Genomic DNA, 21,727 nt, shown 5'->3' with positions numbered 1-21,727 from the left:
CATCTGAAGAGCAGAATTCGGACAGAACAAAAGTGACCACGCCGCGCATCGCTGTCCGTGTAAGGCTATATTCCCGAGCACTACATTCCACCACCCCCTACCGACACTGACCAGCCCAAGGGACACCACAATCATCACTGCTTGTTCGGTGATTATGTCGTAGAATGTCAGTGCACGTAAGGGCGGGGAGGGGAGTGACCGTGACCTTACCCCTGAGAGCACAGGTTTATTCTGTGTGAGCATAGGACACGTCTTGATGCTGGCTTCAGCCCGTGCATCTCTTAATCGTACTAGTTGTCTTACATCATGGAGGTGTGGATAGGGCAACTCCAGTTGTTTCTCGACGTATAATTTTTTTGTTTCGCTGTCAGCTTCGAAATGCATCCGCTTTCTACCGTTCGTCTGCATCTCAAGCATCCGACGTGTACATCGTACACGCGGATTGGCTTAACAGTTTCCGGCAGGAGGCAATTTGACAAGGCCAGCACATCTCCGTGCTGTCAATAGCGAAAAATGAAGCAGAATTGCAGGACGAAAACAGATTATCGAAGAAAACCTGAGGCCGAATCCAGAGCGACTGACTCTTGAGGATACTGCCGTACTCGCGCGATTAAGGACTACTTTCTGCTGCTGACAGTCGGCAAAACGAGAAGATCCTATCAAGATCCACAAGTTGTAAAAGAAGAGTTGATGGAGAAGAGCCTTTTGGATGCGATGGGACTGTAAGGGATGGCGGGAGGGCCTCGACGGAGCCGTCTGCGTGTTACACGTGTACCTCACATGACTATGTATTTAGTATGTTCCGTTGGAGTTGCCCGACTATTACGTGCGTAAACCATCATACTCGGCATGCTAGCATGATTTAGAGAGCTCAGCAACGAACGATGGCCTCTCATTCGCGTAGGACATTCACCTCGAAGTGATGTGAGATGCACGAACGACCTCCGTGCGTGCGGTAATGTTTACGTCTTTCGTAGAATATAGGCACACATATGCGAGCAGTCACGCTGACGTTGCCCTGCTATTGAACACACACTCACGTGAGCAGTCAATAACAATAACATAGTACATAAAGTTGGAAAAGCCACGCACAGTGCAATGCAGAGCCCCTAAAACTGAGTTACTGTATGCGGAAATCAAGTAGAGCCGTACACCGGACCGCTCAAAGCTCCGCTATGTGGGCGTGCCCAGGGAGGCTACGTCCATTACAAGATAGAGCCCGGAATGACGGACTTAAGACCCCGCCCTCCCGAGAAAACCCTAATTCCCACTTAATTTGCCCTCGCAGACCGTGTCCTTCTGCACTATCCTGCAATACGGCACCCCATGGGATGTTATATGTCGCAGCATAAATCCTCTGGATATATACTGTATAGCCTCCCCTTTATTACGCAATCCATGTTTGAGAGAGACTTCCATGGTCGAGAATTCGTCGGCCGTTTGTTGTATCTTATCATACTTCTTTCGGCCCTTGCGGCCCTTCGCTATTTGTCCAACCCTCCTACGTGGTGCACCGGTTGCGTCACGCATGTGATGTGAGCGTTGAGACAGGTCAGGAGGCATGCAGTGGTCCTCGTCAATCGACGGTAGAAGTGTACTCGGGCAACGCTAAGTACTGTACAGTAAAGAGATCAACCAGGCAAATAGAGTGACTTTCGAGGGTATCGGCAGAGTGCAAGTGCTGGCGATTCAGGAAAAACTTCAGGAAAAGCTTCCGCTGATGAAATACAGGTTTCAATCTAATCCCGCTCCTGCAGTTGCCCCAGAAGCTTCAGTGTCAGGTGTCTACTGTACTCTCTCCGCAAGACCGCCTTGTACAGTACAGTACAATCATTGCATTGTACTACAATGCAATATTATGGCGGGAGTATATCGGTACCCAATCGCGTGATAAACGACGATCGCACCTTGGCGAGGAGATACGATATGTGCTACCAAATTTAGCAAGATGCGAACTGTGAAGCGTACACGTGCCGCAAGAATATCAACGATATTGAGTTGGCTTTGTCTGCATAAGACTGACACGGCGGTATATATGTACCTCAGAAAGGATGCAAAACATCACCGTAACGCTACCGATAAAGAACTGAACGATATGTACAACCACACTACAGGGAGAGGATTGCACAGCTTCAAAAGTTCAATAAGGTTTCGCGCAATGGCTTCGTTCTAACCCCGAACCCGGAAATAATAATTCTACGAATGGTTCTCAAAGAGCTTCCTCGCTATCATCCTCCGCATCTTTCAGGAAACTAGTACAACTTGGTGCTGTGTCGAACTGTATGTGTGCGTCAAGGTCCCATTCGAGTCACGGAGTGAGTCAGACTTGTCCTATATCAACACATTTTTTTTGTGTAGTCAATAAATGCGAAGTCAAAAATATCCGCTCTGTTTGCTTTTCCGTGGCAATGACCTCATGCTGCAAACAGGAAACAGAAAATGCAAGGTAGTTCGAACCACTCGGCTTACGTCTGAGGATGCCTATCCGAAGAAACAAGTGCACGCTCCGTCCACGCTTATCCTTCTTTTAGTAGCAGCAGCGTTCCTCATCCCAAATGCAGGCGAAAGACAAAATCTTTCTTCCTCGTAAATAGACGTCATTGTCAAACCTGCTCGGACTATTTTATTGAGCGCCAAGGGTTCAGAGTATTCTAACGGAAGGCGAACTTTATCGCCAAAACATTTGTACACTATCCACGCCACCCACCAATCTTCTCGGCCACATCCTGCTAAGTCGATATCCTTGTCACAGAACGTGCTTGATAAAAGAGCATGGCCACTATCCACTCTGCCCGATATGAACGCGTGCTGCTCCAGAGGAAGAAGAAATTACGCGCCAGGATGTCGCGTGTTTCTCACTTGCGATGATGTGCATCGCTCGAGTCTATATTCAAATAAAATCCAGCTACTAAAGTCGGCAAGGGGATCCCGTTCTTTCCACGGAATTGCGCGTCAATAGTGCAACTAGAAATCAATCTCTGCTTCGGGTTGCTCTAGTTTCGGCACGCACAATTTGCGTCCCTCCGGCAGCGCTTCTGCACCCTTCAACTTCAATGCATAGTACAGTTTTCTTTCTGGTTCGAGCATTGCATTCAGCTCTGGAGACAGAGGAGGGTATTCCAATGTAGAGTTGCCGACATCTGACACATTATCCTCAGCAAGGAATTGTTTTGACATGTGATACAAGTCTCCAGTGTTGTCATCGGAGTACAGGTCGATGACCTCATCGACCATTCTAACAATGTTCCGGATGCGAGCATCGGTGTCGCCCGTACACTGGCGGCCCTGTCCATCATAATAGTTGAGCAGAACACAAGGCGGGAAGTCGCGGATGAAATCAGGATAGGTAGAATTCCAAGGAATTCCGTAGTGGCTAGCCTTATGCTGGAAGTTGTATCGATACGCAGAGTTCCAACGGTCTAGCGGTTTGCGGTTGGACGTGACGACGTAGTAGTTGCTCTCGCGGAGACACTCGACCGTCGAGAAGTTAGCCTCTAGATGACCAAGGAGCTGCTTCGGTGGGTACCGTCGATCACATACGCCTTCGGCGTACAGACCGCAGCTGTAGAGACCGCATCGGTAGTCGGCGTGTCCCTGCGTGTGAATGTACTTGCGTGCAGCATAGGTGACGGCGGTGCTTCCCGTCTTTGGGGGCTTGTAGTACAAGATGTACTGCTGACAGTTCTTTTCGGCGACGGGTTCTGAGAAATCGTGATCCTTCGCCAAGAAAAGACCCACCTCGTCCACCCGCTCCTTGGCATGAGATCTTCTTTGTTCATCAAATCTCACACTGCGATGGGGCCCTCCTTGCTTTCTTTCCGGTAGGAGACCGGCAATCTCCATGACGGAGGTCTCGGTGGACTTCTGAAGTCTTTGAAGCTTGACCCAGCCATCTGCGAGGAGGATTAACAAGCCTCCGAGCGCGAGGTACGGGAGAATCACCGCTCCTTTCGTGCGCATCATCATCTTGGAGGAAGGGGTTGGGGACGGATGTGGGAGGAAGGTGCGAGGTGCGGCGGCAAGCAACAGAGTGTATCGTGAGGGAGTGCGTCACAAGCATGCAGTGGACGGGACGCTCTTGCAGCCCTCTATAAACTCTGGTAAACGTGGGAAAAGCGGCGCTGGTGCGCAGCAATTGGGGCACTGCAGTAAGGCGAAGTGCACTTCTCTAAATTGCCCGAAAGAGGGTACGTTTGCAGTCTCAAGAATTGACCTACAGTGGCTACTATGCATGTTCAGGAACCCACCGTATCGCTGACCATGTCACTCACTTGTGGTGCACCTGGGGCGAACGCAAGAAAACGGAGGCAACATGGAGAAGGATCCCACAAAGGCATCCATTTCACGGCAACGTGGGCGCCCAGGCCGGCTCCTCATGCCGTCATGCATCAGTCACACGATTTGTCAGTTACGAGCTGTCGCGGGAATCCACGGGGTATTTTCTCAATTCCTATGGGCGATGGAACACTGGTAAGCTTGGAGTCAGTCTGTCAGTCACGGTACTCGCGTGAGCACAAGAGCGAAGCATAAGTTTTTCAACCACCCCGCCTTTATGCGAATTACGTTGCCGCCAGTCTGTTTAACAAAGTCCTATTGGATGATGTGTGGCATTACTCCGCCTTTAGGTGGAGAACGGGTGCTCAAAGAGCGTTTGGAAATCATGCTTTAGTGGTAAGAGCGGCTCCTATTCAAGCATACGTTGCTTCGTGCGATTCATACCAGTAATGGATTCATGAACATAGTTGCCGGCCTGGCGGGAAAGAGGACTGGAAGAGTCGCATGCAGGAAATATCCCAGTACGCACAGTGCTGCAGGGATAAGCTACCCTTGATAGAGTCACCAGGAGAGGGCCAGACTGGTTCACCAACTCTGTTTGAGTACCAACTACTTCCTGATTGGGTGCCCCTTAAAAGGTATAATAGTTTAATTACAAGCTAAAATTTGTTACAGTGTAAGAATGTGAGGATTTGCATAGTATTCTGATTGCTGAATTCCAAATTCTCGAGTAGCAGCTCAAAAGTGTACAATTATTGCGCAATATCATCACTACTCACTTCTTACCCCAAAGACTGTTGTGGTGAAGCACTAAAAGACTTTCACAACAAACGCCTTTCAGTACTGTAAAGAAGGTTCGATACCGTATTGAGGTTCTTGTAGGCAGCGACCATTCCAGAAAAGGGCGAGACTACAGTAACTACAGTAGCTGCGAGAGATATGCCGTACATAAAACACAGTTCTGAATTGCCTGAATTGCAGGAGTGCCTCGCTCTTCATTCTGTATGTACCCCCCATTGCTCTTGACGAACCCGTCGGATGTCAGGTTTGGGCACAGCACAAACTTTATACTGTGCAGTCAGGGCAATTCAAGAAAATGGATCGCCAATGAAGGCAACGAAAAGGTGGCTTTTCTTGCTGAGTACTGCACGTGGAACAGTTTCGTACAGTGCTACAAGGATCCCGCCTCCTATACTTGTAAACCAGTAGGCACAAGACCAATATTGTACTGTACTGCAGGTGAAGGGCACTGCTCCCTTTCATATTCCAGTGCCAAGCGATAGATCGCCTCAGATGAGGAATTTTAATTCTTCTGAAGATCTACGAGTGCATCCCGCATGAGCGTTTTAAAGCACGAAGTTAAGCTGCTGTTTTGCTGCTCTTCATTATTGTATCATGAAAGGGCTCTCGACTCTTAATGCATTCAGATAGCATGTGCATTGGTCACTGTTATTACTGAGTCTCGTAGCTCCTTCCTTTACTCTGGGCGGACATTGCACCCCCTCTTATCCTACTCGCTCTGGCGGCGTCGGAGCCAGGGCTCTCACGTGTACCCGTGTACACGTCGCGTGATGACAGTCACTTCATTTATTAACGCACCTTTGTCTGATTCTCTAGCTTCACAGAATTGTACTTGATACTGTACCGCTAACTAGCGAAATTGGGAGCGGCTCAATTCGACACTGTACCACCTACAGTATAATAAGTTTCAAATGCGGAAGGGGCAAGCGCAAGGAAAAGAGATTTGAAGTCTTATCATTACTACGGCAACAAAGCGGATAGAAACACAGAAGAAAACTGATTTCTAACACAAGCAGTCTACAACCACGAATATACAGTGCGATGCGTCATGTTTGAAAGGTTTGTACGATACATTGAATGCACCGACCAAAACAGAAACTGCGGAAACACGTTGGCATCTTTGTGGCTCGTGATGCCAGAAGGGAAGAAGATATTGGCCTCAAGAGTCCTTCTTATTCAGTTCTTAAGCACACACGTAGAAAACCAGAGATGAGCGCAGCAGTAACTTTTTATGGGAGAAAAAACCGAGAATGCAAGAAAGTGCCTTTATGTGAATTGCGGAACTCAGGTTGATGAATTTGCTGAGTAAGAGAGGTTCATATTTCAATTCATTGTCACAGAAGAAAAGAGCAACTTCGTAACTGTAAGAGCTTTCATCGTTGATACAGTAGACTGCAATCCATTAGGATAGCTGCATATACATCCCGGTGGACTTTTGTAATTCGATAATATCCATACAAGGGGGACCCTATCGATGTGCACACCCGAATTCCGGCACCAAAGGGAGTTGTTGGCACTACGAATTGCTTTCCTGTCAGGTCCCGATAGATACTGTGGACGGAGGCGTCGCACGAAGAATGTGCGACTAGTGCATATTGCCAACGCTGCACTACATATAGCCTCGTACGATATATTCTGGCACTATTCAGAGTCAGACTCCCCCTCTCAATTCTGTGAATCACCTACTCTTGAAATTTGTACGAAAGCAGGAGTTCGTGATTAAAGACCCCATGTATAATACTCACATACTGGAGTAACTGCATACAGTGCCTCTAATACCGCAACTGCTCGAATTCTCGTCGGGTCTGGAATATATCGGTAGAAAAGTGAATCAAACGTGTAACTAAAACATCAACGCACATGATACGCTGAGTTGTGCATCATATTCGCAACTGCGAGTTAACTTTCAAAACGGCAGAATCCCGCCTTTAAGTAAGAAGTTCCTCACGATTTCAGTTTACAAAACAAGTGGGCTCCGTGTGCACTTCGCACACCGAGCCAAGTACGGGTCGAGGAACAATAATTAGGAAGGGTGGCAAGGGGAAGATTTAAAGGAAAAGGCGTTTACTTTTTGATAACTACTGAAGGACCTCAGGGTGCACTACGTTCCGCTTTGATGCATTGGAATCTCGAGTGAGGATAGTGACGTTGCTTGAGTGAGTAGTCGTGGATAATGCGACGTTGAGTTGACCGTCCGAGAAGTAGTGATCTCTTATGTCGAGACTAATGAGGCCAACGAAGGATTGGCCTTGGGCTTTGTTCGTTGAAAGGGCGAAACACATGCAAATGGGTAACTGCGTTCGGGTGAAGCCAGAGACAGTTCACTTGTCGTCGCCTGGTCCACAGGGCATTCGCGGAAGGCAGAGTCTGTGGCCATCGTGTGACCCGGCGGTAACGCGTAGAAAGAGAAAGTTTTTGGTCATGTTCTTGATGACATATCGCGTGCCGTTGAGATGACCGGTAGCAGGATCATGATTGCGCAGAAGCATGATTACAAAAGCCTTTCTTGAGCTTGAGCCTGTGTTCTGGTAGAGCAGACCCGGCCGTCAAGGTGTTGAGCATTTCTTTGGGACAGAAGAGCGCGTTTTTGTTTTCATTCTCGACCTTGTCTGCGCATAAATACGTTCGATAGGGTCCAGGAATCATGTTGCCGATGACCTCGTTGACTTGCTCGAGTGGCATGTTCTTTGTGGTCAGTATTACGGGCTTGGTGAGCCAGGCAGGATCGGCGTAATTGTCTGGAATCCCTTGAAAGACCTTGAGGCATAAGTCGCGGGTGGTGTGCTCGAACGCTAGGGACTGTGGTAGTGAGATACATTCCGGGCGCTATTCGCCTTGAAGTCTGCCTTCCCGATGCTGACGTGTAACTCTGGAAAGTTGAGAGCCTCCATATCTGCTGCAGGGTCCGCTCGGAGAGCAGTGTAGTACAATTGCGCGGAGGCGATGGTGCCACCGCTTCTCCCCCGGCGTACAGTGATCTCGGGTGTAAGCGCCAGCACAACCGTAAGGAGTTGTATTTACAGCTGGTGGCCGGTGCGGAGAACAGTAATACTCCACCGGCTACACGTGTGTAATCCGTACGATCATAAGTAGTAATTAGTAGTTAATGGCACAAATTTATTAATTGTGTACAGTAGCTGGTATACAGTAAGTAACAGCTACTGTAGCGGGACAGGTGTCCTGGCGTCCCACTTAGGGGTTAAGACCGGGGGCACCTGCCCTGTCCCAGTAAAGAGGAGGTAGACTCGCCTCCCTTCCCTTTACGGCTAAGTGCTAACACCGTTCCGGTTTTCCTTTAGCTCGGGCTTCTAACCCGTGACCGGTCGTCCGGGTATAACACCACCGACGGGCTGCGCGTCACCGGCCACGTGAGCCTTCCCTCTTTTCGAGTCCATTCGTACGGTTTTTATCCGCGCGTGGGTAACCCAGCGTCTCGTGCTCCCTCACCTCTATCCCCCCTCGTTCCGAGTGGTCGGGACGAAGGTAGTTATACCACAAGCAGCAAAGCGCATGTTCTCGGTAAGGCTCAGGAATCGGCACTCTCGATACAGCGAGGAAGCCTTGACGCACGCGCTCACGATTGGGCGTCTGAACCCGTCCGAAATGACGGGAAGGAGTTGTCTAATGTCTCCATCGAGCACGAAGAACTTTCCACTGAAGGGCCGGTCGGATTTCATCAAGTCGCAAAGGGAGCGATCAACAGTCTCATTGCATTGTCGATGGCACATGATGATCTCGTCCCATATGATAAGATCGACTTGTTGCAATGTACGGCCTGTGTCGGAGTTTGTGGAGAAGCTGCAAGTGCTTTCGGAAGATACAGGAATGGTAATCTTGATTACGGAATGAGCGGTGTGTCCACCGTTGAGCAACACTGCAGCAACAGCAGACGTGGCGACAGCGATGACTTGCTTACGGCGCGAACGAAGGAAGTCTTGAATGGCGCTGAGCACGAATGCTTTGCCTGTTCCGCCAGGAGCATCGAGGAAGAAGAGACCGCCGCTTTGTGTTGGCATAAAAGGTCCCGCAACGGCGCTTGAGGATCCTTGAAGCAATGCAGAAACGGATACGCCTGGAAGCATGGAGCCTACTATTTCGTCAATGGCATGGCGCTTATTTGTGTTCCACAGCCGCAACGACGCCTGTAGTCGCTCTTCCGACTGCTGCGCTTGTGCTTCGGGCGTCTGGATCTCGTTTTGCTGTTCTAAAGCGGGCAGGCTGTCATCGGGGAGTGGAAGTCCGAAGTCTGCGAGCTTCCAATCGGAACGCACGGCCTGCAGGGCCTCTTGCCCCTGTCGAAGCACGTAAGATGTGGCGTGGTGATCATCGCGAAGCTGCTGTCTTCGAATGTGTTATCCGCGTGCGCAATTGCGAATTTCGGTGAGAAACATGTCCAGGTGGTCGTTCCACGGCGAGAGAGGATCCGAAGGCTGGCAGTGTGCCAGAATCGTAGCAGACAGATGAGAAAGAGGAACGAAGCACGAGCGGAATGAATCTCGGATTGCGTGCTTCCACTCGGCATTGTCGGCCAGCAAACCGAGTCGTAAGCAAGCTTGTCAGAAGCGGGCGCACTGCTCGCCATCGATATTTGGCAAGTTGTCGAAGGAAGTTGCCCCTGGCACTTGTATGAGGAGGAGGCGAAGAAGCTGGCGCTCACCCTCCCTTGGACTGACAGTGTAGATTCGACCGACTACGTTGGCACCAGTACCACTGAAATCGTGGGCTTCCTCGTCGCTGCTGGGGCGCAGGGCACACATGCTGCGGATGCTGGCGCAGGGAGGCGTAGGAGACGTAGCACACGTAGCAGCGGGGCGCGCGGTACACGTGGGGCGGGTGCGGGAGCAATCTGTGGGACGTAGACACGGGGGGCGGGCGCGTGCGGCGGAGCTTGTTCGGGGTCACTGACACGTGTGGGCGCTGTCGGGGACTCGAAAAAGTTGAGGCGGATCGTGGTCGGGGCGCAACGCGCGGCGCGCCATTCTTGGCGTTCTTCTTCTGTGGACACTGCGCCGAAAGGACACACACCACGGTAGCATAACCCCCCCTGGCGGACTTTAGATTGAATCACGATCGATTTAGTTACTGTAGAGCCCGACGCTCTACAGTACCACCGCGCGTGTGCACGTGTGCCCCACGGCACACGTGTACCAGGCGCGTACGATGCGCGCACACACGGGTACCACGTGTACTGTCAGCACCGATGCTGACACCGTACAGTGCAGGCCGATCTGCACTACAGTAGACCACTACAGTACTCGGTACTGAGTACCGAGTACTGTAGTGGTCTACATATTTAATATACAAACCTTAAGGCTTAAGGTTTGTATATTAAATATGAGCGGACCGACGGCGGAGGGGAGAGGACAAGCACGGGCTTGTGCAGAACCTAGCACCTAGGTTCCGCCGGCTTATTCTAGACTACGCGAGCGAAATTCGCGTCAGCTTAGTACGGAGCCCCACGGGTAGTGGTCGCGCGCGGCGAGCAGGATCCGCCTCCGCCCGTCGGTACTGGATCGTTACCCAGTACCGCGCCGGGGCGTCGAGGCGTCGATCCGCCCATACGCACGCGCGACCACCTCCGATCCCGCTCTACCACACTACCTGGGCTCGCCCGGTTCGAATAGCCGGTGGTGCTTCCTTTCCCCATCTTCCGGCGATCTGGAGTATCCGTCGAGCTGTGAGCAAACACCCATCTCCATGAGGGTGTTTATGCTACAACCATCAAATGTCAGTAAGCGTTCGCGTGCGCTCTAATACCGCGGGCGGTAAGCCGGCCGGAGCATAGAAGACAGTTAGTAACTTAACGGTTTCGCGTAGACGGTGTGCGCCGGGATCGGTGGCGAGTGCGAAGCGGATCGGGGCTGTATTTCTATTTACACTGCACTGTAGTATCGCATTTAAATTTTAAATTTGAACTGTACTGTAGCGCTACAATCGTGCCCAAAGCCACCACATGTTCCCGTGGCCGCCACTTGTCCCCACAGTCGCCACGTGTCCCCGTGGCCGCCCACTTGTCACCGCCATGCGCCAATGGCAACACGGGCAGGAGCGCACAAACAGACACACACACACAGACACGGAAATTTGTATAGTCGTGGAAATAATGAGTATAAGATAAAAACTGCGCACATGATAGATAAAAGGAAAACATCCTATATAGTTGACATTATACAAAATCAAATCAAGATACTTGTCATAATCTGTAGTATTTCTTTCATATGGAAATGTTTGGGACCTCTTCCGCTGTGGGTGATAGAACAGCAATCCATTGCCAAAGTGATGGTAAAATTACCTCAAATGTCAACCGGATGACAGATTACGCTGCTAATTCCAAAGGGGTGAAAATATTATTGTCATTATTCAAAATCGTTGTCATAATCAACCCCCAATCAAACTTGGAGAAATTATTGGAAGTGAATTCAACAACAACGAAATAATTGCTTAACATTATCAACTTTGGTGTAAGAGGCTGCAGTGAATGCCCATCTGGTTGTCATCTTTGTTGTCTCACTATCATTCCAGAATCACAATGTCGGTGGAATACTGGAGCTCATTGCTAGCAACATCTGAGTGATTACACTCAGCTACTATTTTGCGGGCTTCCCTTCTGCGCGCCATTTTGCAAGGACATAGGCGCGACAGAGCATCGACGAGAAACGACCCGAAAAGCTTCTACCTCATCATGACATAAGGTGCGTTCGCCGATTCTCGTGGCCGCATGACCGCTTCTGAGCGGATCAGGAGGACTCGACAAGCCGTGGATAGGTCAGTCTGTGATGGGAACTCCTCCGCGGGCTCTCGGTCTGCGTCCAGCACCCAGCACGCGGACGATGAACTCGCCGTTATCCTCTCCGATGAGGATGACGGAGGGAACGACGGAGGGGACGAAAGTGCAGGGGGATACCGCGGAGGAGAGCAAGTAGTGAATAATAATTCGGACTCCACCAGGATTGGCTGCGGATGCCGAAAGGGCTTTGACGATATCCCTGTTCCGGATACGTCCTCAATGTCCGACACCGAATGCAAGACTGCTTTGCAGGCTTACAGGCGTGCTAAAAACAAGTCGAAATGCCCGAGTACCGCGCCTAGAAGGCAGCTGTACAATCTGAACAAGAAAAAGCGATGGATGGCCGCATGCCTCTGTTCAAGTTGAAGGCCGTCTCATCTACACCATATGGAAGCCATGAGGCAGGTGTGTCTTGCGGTATCCACCATAACATCAACACAGAGCTAATGTACGCGATACACGAGGTTGCTGAGTTTTTAGGAACAGCAGTGCCTTTGCCTCTCAACAACAGCTTTGGGGTTCATGCAGTTCCACATCCTAGTGAGAATATGAGTTCAGATAGCATTGACATACAGGCGAGATTTATTCGAAAAGATGAAGCATGGGTAATAAGGAAATGTTTTATTTTAGGCGACAGAGGTGAGGAGCCAGGACGAGGCACACGCAGATCGGCCTATAGAATGGAGGACTTCGCTCGTCGTGTTGAGTTTGTTGTGGCAAAAACGCCAGATGCATCGGGAGCCGAATTGATCAAGCATTTCAAAGATTACTTGAGGTATCGGGATTCCTTTTGACGGAAATCAGATAACCCGAATTCGTCGGCAGGCCTCTGTCAATGTTTACGGCTCTCCAGATGACAACTGTAAATACATTCCCGCCCTTAAAGATAAATTGGAGGAGTGACAGGCATCGGATGGCATTTACTGCCATCACAGGGGCAGATATGAGAGATATAATGCTGGGAGTGGCCAGGGATGATCATGTCCGAGCTCGCAGAGATGTCCTCCAGAAACTCAGGCGCCAGCGCACCGCAGAAGATGATCTAACGCACGTGATATGGAATGATGGGGCTGGAGATAGATGGAAGACTAAACATAGAGATCTTCTCGATTCTGTGTCTGTTGCCGGAAAGCGTTACTTGGACTCAATGATTGTGATATTTGCTAATACTCTCGCGACAAATGATCACATTGCTGGTCTCTAAAATGTTGATGCATGTGTTTGCAAGGTGTTTCTTGATTGCTATACCCTTTACCTCATGTTGGGATTTACGTCCAATTTCAACATTGTGCCTGTCGCTTACGCTTGGATCTGTGCCAATGAGAGTATACACTCTTGGACACGTGTCTTCCATTTTATCAAGAGACATCTTCCTACTTTCTCCGTATCAGCGACTCTTGCATCAGACCTGGACAAGGGCATTACAGGTGACATTTCAAAAGTGTTCACTGAGCATCCGCCCAATCAAATGCTATGTGTAATTGATCGGAGAAAAACTTTAGCGCAATTTGGGAAAATAGCACTGGAGGTTTACGACAAAATGGTATATGCTCACACGGTCGAATCGTTGACAGGCATCAAGAACTCAGCTGAGTTCAAAGGACTCACCGAAGCGGCTCAACTAGCGATCACGGACCGCTGCGATGATCTCGCGCAATCCTTAGTGAGTTGCGCTACTGCTGGCGGGGTCACATATGGAATATATTCATCACAGGCGATAGAGTCTCAAAATGTTCATATCGCAGATGGCCGAGCCCTGGACTTGTTTAATTCTGCCATCCTGATTGCGTTTTTTGCGGCTTCGCGATACTCGAAGTGGTCGTCAAGGAGCGATACAGCCGCGCCCACCTTCCGCCGAAAATTCTGGAAAGGCTCTGTAGTGCAATATGCACCTGAAAAGGTGGGTGAAAAGAAAGGAAAATATTTGGATATGAAAAGTGGTCCGGGTTGGGGGGGACACACGTGTGAATAATTGCACAGTTTTAATTTTTAATTATTTAATTTGATTTAGTTAATTAGTTGGCATTAATTTTTCTGACACTAGATTAGATCTAGGATCTAGCGCCGCGAGCTACTGTAGTCGCTCCGGCGGGGCGATATATACCTTAGCCCTCTGACCACCAAGTCAATAAAGGTAACCCGAGTTGCCGGAGTTAGATCTCGCCTTCGTCGAAGACCCCTTCCGTTCACGCAACGCGCTTCACTTCTACGCTGCTAACGACATCCTCTATTGCTCGGGGTCCCATTCCTTTTCCTTATCCTTTTACCTTTTCTATCTCTACATCTATTTTTCCCTTAATTGTGTTGGTTCCACTGGATTCGGTTGCGACCGATCCGGTGTAGGTGTTTCAGCCATCGGGCAACACGTTGTGTAGCGCTGCTACTGTTTCAAGTTCCGTCGGAAGGCTGTCGTAACGACGCCTCCGTCGAAGGTCTTACTGTATAAGACAGAGTTAGTACCGCCTACCGCGATCGCGATCGCGCTGGTGAAGGTGTTTTTAGCCATCGGGCAACACGTCGGTAGTAGCGTTGCTACACGATTACGATCCCGTCGGGTAGTGCTGAACAAGGCCCCATCGAAGACCTTGAATTACACACAAGGTGCTGAAGACGCTCGTCGAGCATTGGCCTTACAACCCAGCGAACCGCGGTTACATTCTCGTAGACAAGCCCAACCCGCACTCGTCGAGCGCTCAAGTCTTCACAAGTCTCTACCACCATTATTCTTCCGGGCCGGGTATCTTTCCTTAACCCCCCCGTCGGAGTCGAGCTACCGTGGGCCGCAAGCCCACACAAGGGGAAAGGGAGTCTCGAACGCTCCGTAGCGCGTGCCATCGGCAGTGGTTGTTGCTGTTGTTGTTTTTCTTCTTGTTGTTTGACCGTGGGACTGTGTTCGCGGCCTGCCAGGCATATTGCACTACAGGCTCAACGCTTTGAAAGAAGTCGGGAGGATCGGTTTCGTAACTCACTGTGAGTCGCAATCTGACGACAATATCAAGAATTACAATATGAAGATTTCACCTCGGCGACGACAACACGTGTCGCTTTCTATATCTCGCGATGACGCGGGCGCCATCTCGTCTTTTTCGGGTCATGCAGTCGCGGACAACCCGCAGTGGACCTTTTCCCCTGTCAGCACATGTACACTGTTGCAGTTGACCAAAATATCGATGAACAAAAGCTTGTGTCGGTCGAGCTTACGACTGCGGTATGGAAGACTCAATACCCTAGTGTCCTCTTATTCAACGCTCCGACGAGGGATGAGATACTTTACTCCTACGAGTTGCAGAATCTTCGCGATGATTCACTTTGCCTTCCTATCAGCGCCGACGAAGCGCCCTCGTAAGAAACGCGTATACTCTTTCATGGTCAAGGGTGTGCGAATGAGGATGGACCGCAACGCCAATCGCTGAGGGCCGGAGCTTTTTGCCTGGTTCCAGTTCGGTTCTGAGTAAAAGACTATGATGTTCGTCACTTCCATCGTGTAGCCAGATTTACCTCACTTCCGGCTGAGCAAAACGAGCAACCCCTGCGGTCCGACGAGGATCTCGTGGACAGAGCTCATGATCATGAACCATACGATGGGGGAAATGTCGACTATCTCCACTAGCAGAATGACCTTTCTGGTCACGCTAAGCAGCAGCTCATTCGGGACGGCAATATAGATCCACGGCGGGTTGGTGAGGGCCGTCTGGGGATACCAAGACAGAATGATCCGCACTATCATGAAAAATAGAAAGGTTAATGCCGCGGCCCGCTAGAATCTTTCCTGCGAAGATGGCGACTGAGGTCTCTGCGAAGGGCAGGGCGGTGGGGAGGGACGCCACCGCGGGCAGGCAATCTGCGACGCTCAGCGAGGCGCACATCCTGGTCTGCGGGCCCGGTTGGCTGTGGAGGTGGTGCGCGGGACGGAAAGGTGCGCGGCGCAAGGCGCTTCTCTTCAGCGGCAGCGTGCTGTTGGCCACTAATGCCGCCATGTTGTGGCGGGGTTGTGGATGAGGAACGCGCTGGGACGGCATCATCAAGGTCCGCGCTGAGGGTTGGGGATGCAACCTCAAGAGGTGTACAGGCTTGCGGATTGTGTGTACACCTGGCGTGCTTCGATTGATTGTATAGTATAGAGCCGGTTTTGTCGTATCATACCTTGTCCCACAAGAAGCGTAATGAATGACACCGCTCGCAGACGACGTGCAGCGATGCTCCGCTGCGTCACTTCGTGCGTGAACCCCTACCGAGCCTCTCCTCCCGCCTCGACTCCATCCTCGCCCTTCTGCTTCCGCCGCGAATTATCATCACCGGTACGCAGCTTTCCACCATGGGAAGAGGGGACATGGTCTGCGCCTACGCCGCCGGCGCAGAAAGCGGGACATCCCGAACATGCGTCTGTGAGAACGCGGTCGCAGTAATCTGGCGCCGCGCCGCGGGCGCCTTGCTCGGAGCAAGCCCTGACCAAGAAAGACGCCATCGCCGAGATAGATTCTTCTCTCATCCGTCTGCATGCCAAACAAAACGCCACCTCCGTCAAGTCTATCAAGACGGCCGCTGCGAAGCGCCTCGGCCGGGCCGGCTACACGAAAAAGGTAGACATCCACGCCACCGTGCCGCCTGCGCATCGCTCCGCTCTCGCCCCGTTGCTACGCGCCCAGCCCGTCCGAACGACGAGCGGCATCGCTCTCGTTTCTGTCATGTCCAAGTCGCATCGCTGCCCACATATCGCTACGACCGGAAATATTAGCGTCTAATGCCCCGGAGGTCCGGATTCTGACTTTGAGTACTCTACCCAAAGTTACACGGGATATCAGACCATCTCTGTGCGGGCCATTAGGGCCCGTTACGATCCTTATGCCCTTATCTCTACGCACCCCTATTCCTCCCTCAAGCTTCCTTCCCCATAACATCCCTCCTCACCTCGTCCAGAGAATGCGTTCTTGTCGTGTGCTTCCGTTTCTACATCCCAGACGTGTTACTTTTAGTTTTAAATATCTGCATATCACACACTCTCGCCCCTCGGCACTCATCTCCCGTCTCCACTTCCACCCGCCCTCTTTCTCCACCACCTCGCACCACTTCGAATCCCCTTCACTTCTTTCCTCGTATTACCTCTCTAGCCTCTTCCCTTAAACACCCTCTCGTCATGGCCCTTTTGCTGATCTCTGTGTGCCCTACATCCTTCCAAGCCCTCTTCCCGCGGGAGCATAGTTTTCATACTTGAACCGGAACTATTACATCTATATCTAAATAGTCTAGAGACATTTCTGTCAAGATATGGCACATATGACAACAATTTTTGATTATCTGATCCATTCTGACAACATCCCCAATTGACAACGCAGTAATTATGACGACCGTGCTATTGACTGTCAGTGAGATTACTACCTTGTTGACAATGGCTTCTGTACGTCCATCGCCTTGTGATATATTTCAACAATTACAACGGTACCCAGATAATGGCTCTACTATTTCGTCCAGAACGACTTACTGTATAGGTGTCATTCTTGCAACTTCGTCGATTTCGAATAACAATTACAGCTGCCAGGAGATGCTGCAAGATTATGATATTCGTACCGAGATCATGTGGCACTATGTCAACCATGATGGACTTCGCCCTAGATACAACCAGCCACCTGTCACTGCTCCTTGTCGATATTTCCCCGATGGGAAGAATGCTGATCTGAAACGTGTCGGCGCTGGCCCCGTAGGCGCTTTGCACAAAAAGGAGGGGCACAGGCCGACTTGGATAGGGTGCTCTGGAGGGCGTAGATTGTTGTCGCTTTCGGATGCGGTGTTTTTTCGGGTTCTGGCGGTATAGTTGTTGAGATCGACTTCTTTCACCGTTTTCATTCTCAGTGTGTATACTACTTCTGGAGGTTAATTCTCGTGTGGCTCACACTGAGCTTACCACCCTTTCTTTGGGGTGGTGCCACACATTAAACGGCCTTTATTAAACTTAATTAGAAGTTTAACGGTTTGGGGAATGAGGATCCTTTAGGGAATCCTGAAATCTTAGGGAACTGAATCGGTTGCGAGAGGGAATTTCATCCACTACGGACAGATGACACAGCCTTAAAGACTACAGTATTGATAGCAGTCGTAAAGTCGTGACACTTTTCTTAAGAATACAGTGGGCACCTTGAGGTGCGTCAAAACGTGCCGATCAACTGTTCGGTAGGGTGACCCAGTGTAGAATCCGTCAATATTTGATCTAAAAACGTGCCTCCCCTGACTTTTTTCCAGATCGTCAGCAGGTTTTTTCGGAGGTGGTGTAGCCAATGTTCTGCAATTTGTTCTGTTGATACGAATCTGTATCCACTTTAATGTCGATCATGAATCGTCTTCCGTGGTCATGGTTGACTTGATTATCACTTCAAAGAGCGATAGGCTGCCTGTCGGCATCTAAGTAAGAATTGGTTGGTCGATCATTAGCTCCATGTCCTATTTAATCACTTAAGTCATGTAGCAGGCGTCTGCCAAGCCCATGGTCTCGCTTCCCAGACTGATCTTGGAACTCTTTTCGATTTATGGGATAACCAATGCAAAGGGTGGCACTTATCATGCTTTTCTGCCATAAATATGATGCGCCGAAGCTGTGGCGTTTCTTCGTAGTTGTTGCCATACGAAGCGTCTGCATCCGTTTGTAGTCGGAAATATTCTTTTTCTGATTTTGGATAGAGAAGTCTTTGTTCAGACGTCTCTCCAATATGACGAACAAAGGAGTTGAGAAGCTTTCTGCGGGATGTCCGATCCAAGCTAAACATTGTTTCTGTGACTTGCGTAGACTGAGCGATGGCACTCGCAATCTCAGGTCTAGTTTGTAGTAGCCACATTTGCTTGCTCGAAGAGTGCTATACTGCGCAAAACTGACATCTTTAGGTAGAGGATTAATATTCATGATGTACCTTTCTTGATGAAACAGATTCTGTTGCTATTTGTCTCAATATTGACACCGCTGAGCTGCATTTTGTCATATTCTCTGTGTCTGCACTGAAACCTTTTTTCAATACCAGGACTTAGTTCGGCATATTTTGCGTTTCCGGCATGTCACGAGTCATCGACATGCGTATCACATAGACCGGCGAGGTGATTCGCAACCTTCTAGAAAAGGAATCCACCATCTGTGGCACTTGCACTCATTCCGATGTCCATCAAAATATGGTATCTTAAGGTTCTTCCCCATTATTCACCACTATCGGAGAGTCCATATGTGTTTTTAACAACTTCAACAGTTTATTGGGACCAGGTTAAATTTCTGCAGACGGCTTAATGTATACATCTCTCATTAACTTTTCTGCACGTTGAAGATAAGCCTACGTAACTTCAGTCGGGAATTCCAGAAGTCCAAATACTGCTGCTAACCCTATTAATAATTTGACTGAAAAACGTCTAGCCGTAGGGTTATCGTGAACTAAGTAGGATTTCAGCTTGTCCGCGTTACCTTGGACAACATAACGAGCCTTATTTACTACCTTGTTTGTGCTAGAGTCCTTGATTGTTACGAAAAAGCGGCCTCCCAAGATGTTAGCATATGGGGTACTTCTTCCTTGGAAACAATCTTCCGCGACCCGCGTTTGAGAAGTCCTTCTATTGCCTTCGTTTTGGCTGCGGAGAACTGGCGTGCTCTAGGGTCACTTGTTTTGATTTCTTCAGTGATGAAAGACGACAAGGGATTCTTTGTAGCAAGCGGAGAACGGAATATTCTTGTTTGACAGTGGATAACGGGACTGATCACAGAAATATGGCTGTAGTTGGAAGGTGTTGAACATTTGCCAGTATGTTCCTTCTCTGTTCTGAATAGTTATCATTCGTCCTTGGACGTGCATAACTATAAATGGTCCGAACCAGTTCTTATCCTGTTCACTAAGGACTTGTAATGCGTCTCTCAGTTGATATGTTCTATCAGCAGCTGGGGGTATTCCTCTTGTTGACGTAGCTTATATCTTTCTTTCGGCAACAATTGTATTCATTTCCATCTGAGCCAATGTCAGTATTTTCACTCGTTCTGCTTGTGTTGGGAGGTCAGTGCTGATGACTGGAAAGTGAGGAGTTGTCCCGCAGGCGAACAATGATGGTACAAGTCCTTTTTCTCCGATTGCGTAGTTCATCGCTTCTACTTCTATGCTGAGAAGAATTTAATTTTGTGCTTGGGGGTAGTCAGCACGCATTTCCCCGTAAATTCTTCTCAGCGGTTCGTGTATTCGTTCTCCCATTCGGAGGGAGCTGTGAGCTTTGACTCCGGAGATTCTGAGCTGGATGCCGGAATTGTTAGTGAGCTGGAGCCGGCATCGGAAGTAAAGGACAATCCTTGGTCAACTCTGTAGCATAATTGCCGATTATTATACATTCGATTTAGAATTAGACATTCGCTGTAAGGTACGGGCCATACAGCGTACACGCGCGCATACCTTACAGCACGCGCCCGCATACGTGTACGAGACGTGTACTTTCAGCCCCGTTGGCTGACAGTGTTACAGCGCCGGACGACCCGCACTGTCTACAGTAGCTGACTACAGAGCCATACTCACTATACTGTAGTAGGATAACTTTACTTGTACAGTAATCTCTCTTTACAAGAATGACCCGCAATAGAACATTCTTTTTAGTAGAATACACGGACTGTTTCCCGTCCTGGGAATGGCCAAAACACCCCTATTTTCATGACATTTATTCATACACGACATAAGAATATGGAATTTCGAATGTCGCCTTATCCCATAGAGTACAGTGTGTATTATATAAGGGAACGTATTTTGGTCCTATAAAACGGTCAAGCAGATGTGCGAGATCTGCTTGGTATAACGGTCAAGCAGGCTTTGGATATTCGTTTGAGAGCGAATACTGTTATGTCACATGACTTGAATGTTACTCAAATCATGTAAAATAGCAGCATAACCTGTGAAAATCTGCTCTACTCGAGCATCTCAAGTGAAGAAGAACTGTACTGTCCCCACAAATAGTTAAGGAGCTAAACTACGGTACATATCTTCGATCATTTTATCCTCAGTTCTCACATATATCCGCTTATCTATGCCTCGTTTCACCCTCACCCACAGACAAAACCTCTCAATTCGCAATTATTTTGAGGAACGACAGGCTCAAGGCCGACCCCTCACACAACAAGCTCTTGTTCAATGGGCTAAGCAAAAATTTTCTCTCCCTTTTACATCCTCTCAACCTGTCATATCCAAACTACTGTCCCGAAAAAAACGACTAGAACTACAAGATCGAGCGATACGTCGATGCAGGAAAGGACAACAACCTGCGTTGGAGGCTGTATTGTCAGAATGGGTTCACAGTAGGCAGCTTGCCAGGCAGTGCATCACAGGGGATGTATTTCAACAGAAAGCGGTGCGCCTTCAAGAAGAGATAATTTAATCTCAAACGGAAGACAGCAATTTTGACGTGAAGTTCACAGTGGGGTGGCTTTCCAAATTTCAGAATCGTTGGAATCTACGATCTCGACGTATGCACGGCGAGATTGGCGATGCAGATATGGAATCTGTAAGAGATTGCCTTCCTTCGTTGGCTTCCCTCTTACAAAGCCATCACCCTAATGATGTATGGAATGCAGATGAGACTGGCTTATATTACCAAATGCCCCCTGACCGTACTATTTCGCACGCAACCCTCCCGGGGCGCAAGAAATCTAAAGTTCACATAACTATTCTGGTTTGTGGCAACGCTTCAGGAAAAGAGAAGTTTCTTTTGATGATAATTGGCCAAGCACAAAAACCAAGGGCGTTCAAAGGAAAACTGGACAGGAGTTGGGTTTTGATTCTTGGCACAATCGAAAGGCTTGGATGAACAGCAGTCTGTTTTTTGCGTGGCTGTCGCGATTTGATGCCTAGATTGGGAGGACTACCGGCCGAA

At 49.4% G+C, this 21,727-nt stretch overlaps 1 protein-coding gene across 1 annotated transcript; it reads right to left on the bottom strand.

Moving 5' to 3' along the window:
• Nucleotides 1-15,362: 15,362 nt before the first annotated feature.
• CHC_T00001843001 (hypothetical protein) lies at nucleotides 15,363-15,590 on the bottom strand. Its single transcript, XM_005712759.1, has one exon. The coding sequence runs from the start codon at nucleotides 15,588-15,590 to the stop codon at nucleotides 15,363-15,365; it is 228 nt and encodes a 75-aa protein (XP_005712816.1).
• Nucleotides 15,591-21,727: the final 6,137 nt, after the last annotated feature.

Source organism: Chondrus crispus, genomic scaffold (genome assembly GCF_000350225.1).
Source record: "Chondrus crispus Stackhouse genomic scaffold, scaffold_116, whole genome shotgun sequence".
NCBI classification, from domain to species: domain Eukaryota; phylum Rhodophyta; class Florideophyceae; order Gigartinales; family Gigartinaceae; genus Chondrus; species Chondrus crispus.
The sequence above is the reverse complement of the archived record's forward strand: the minus strand, read 5'-3'. Positions and strand labels throughout refer to the sequence as shown.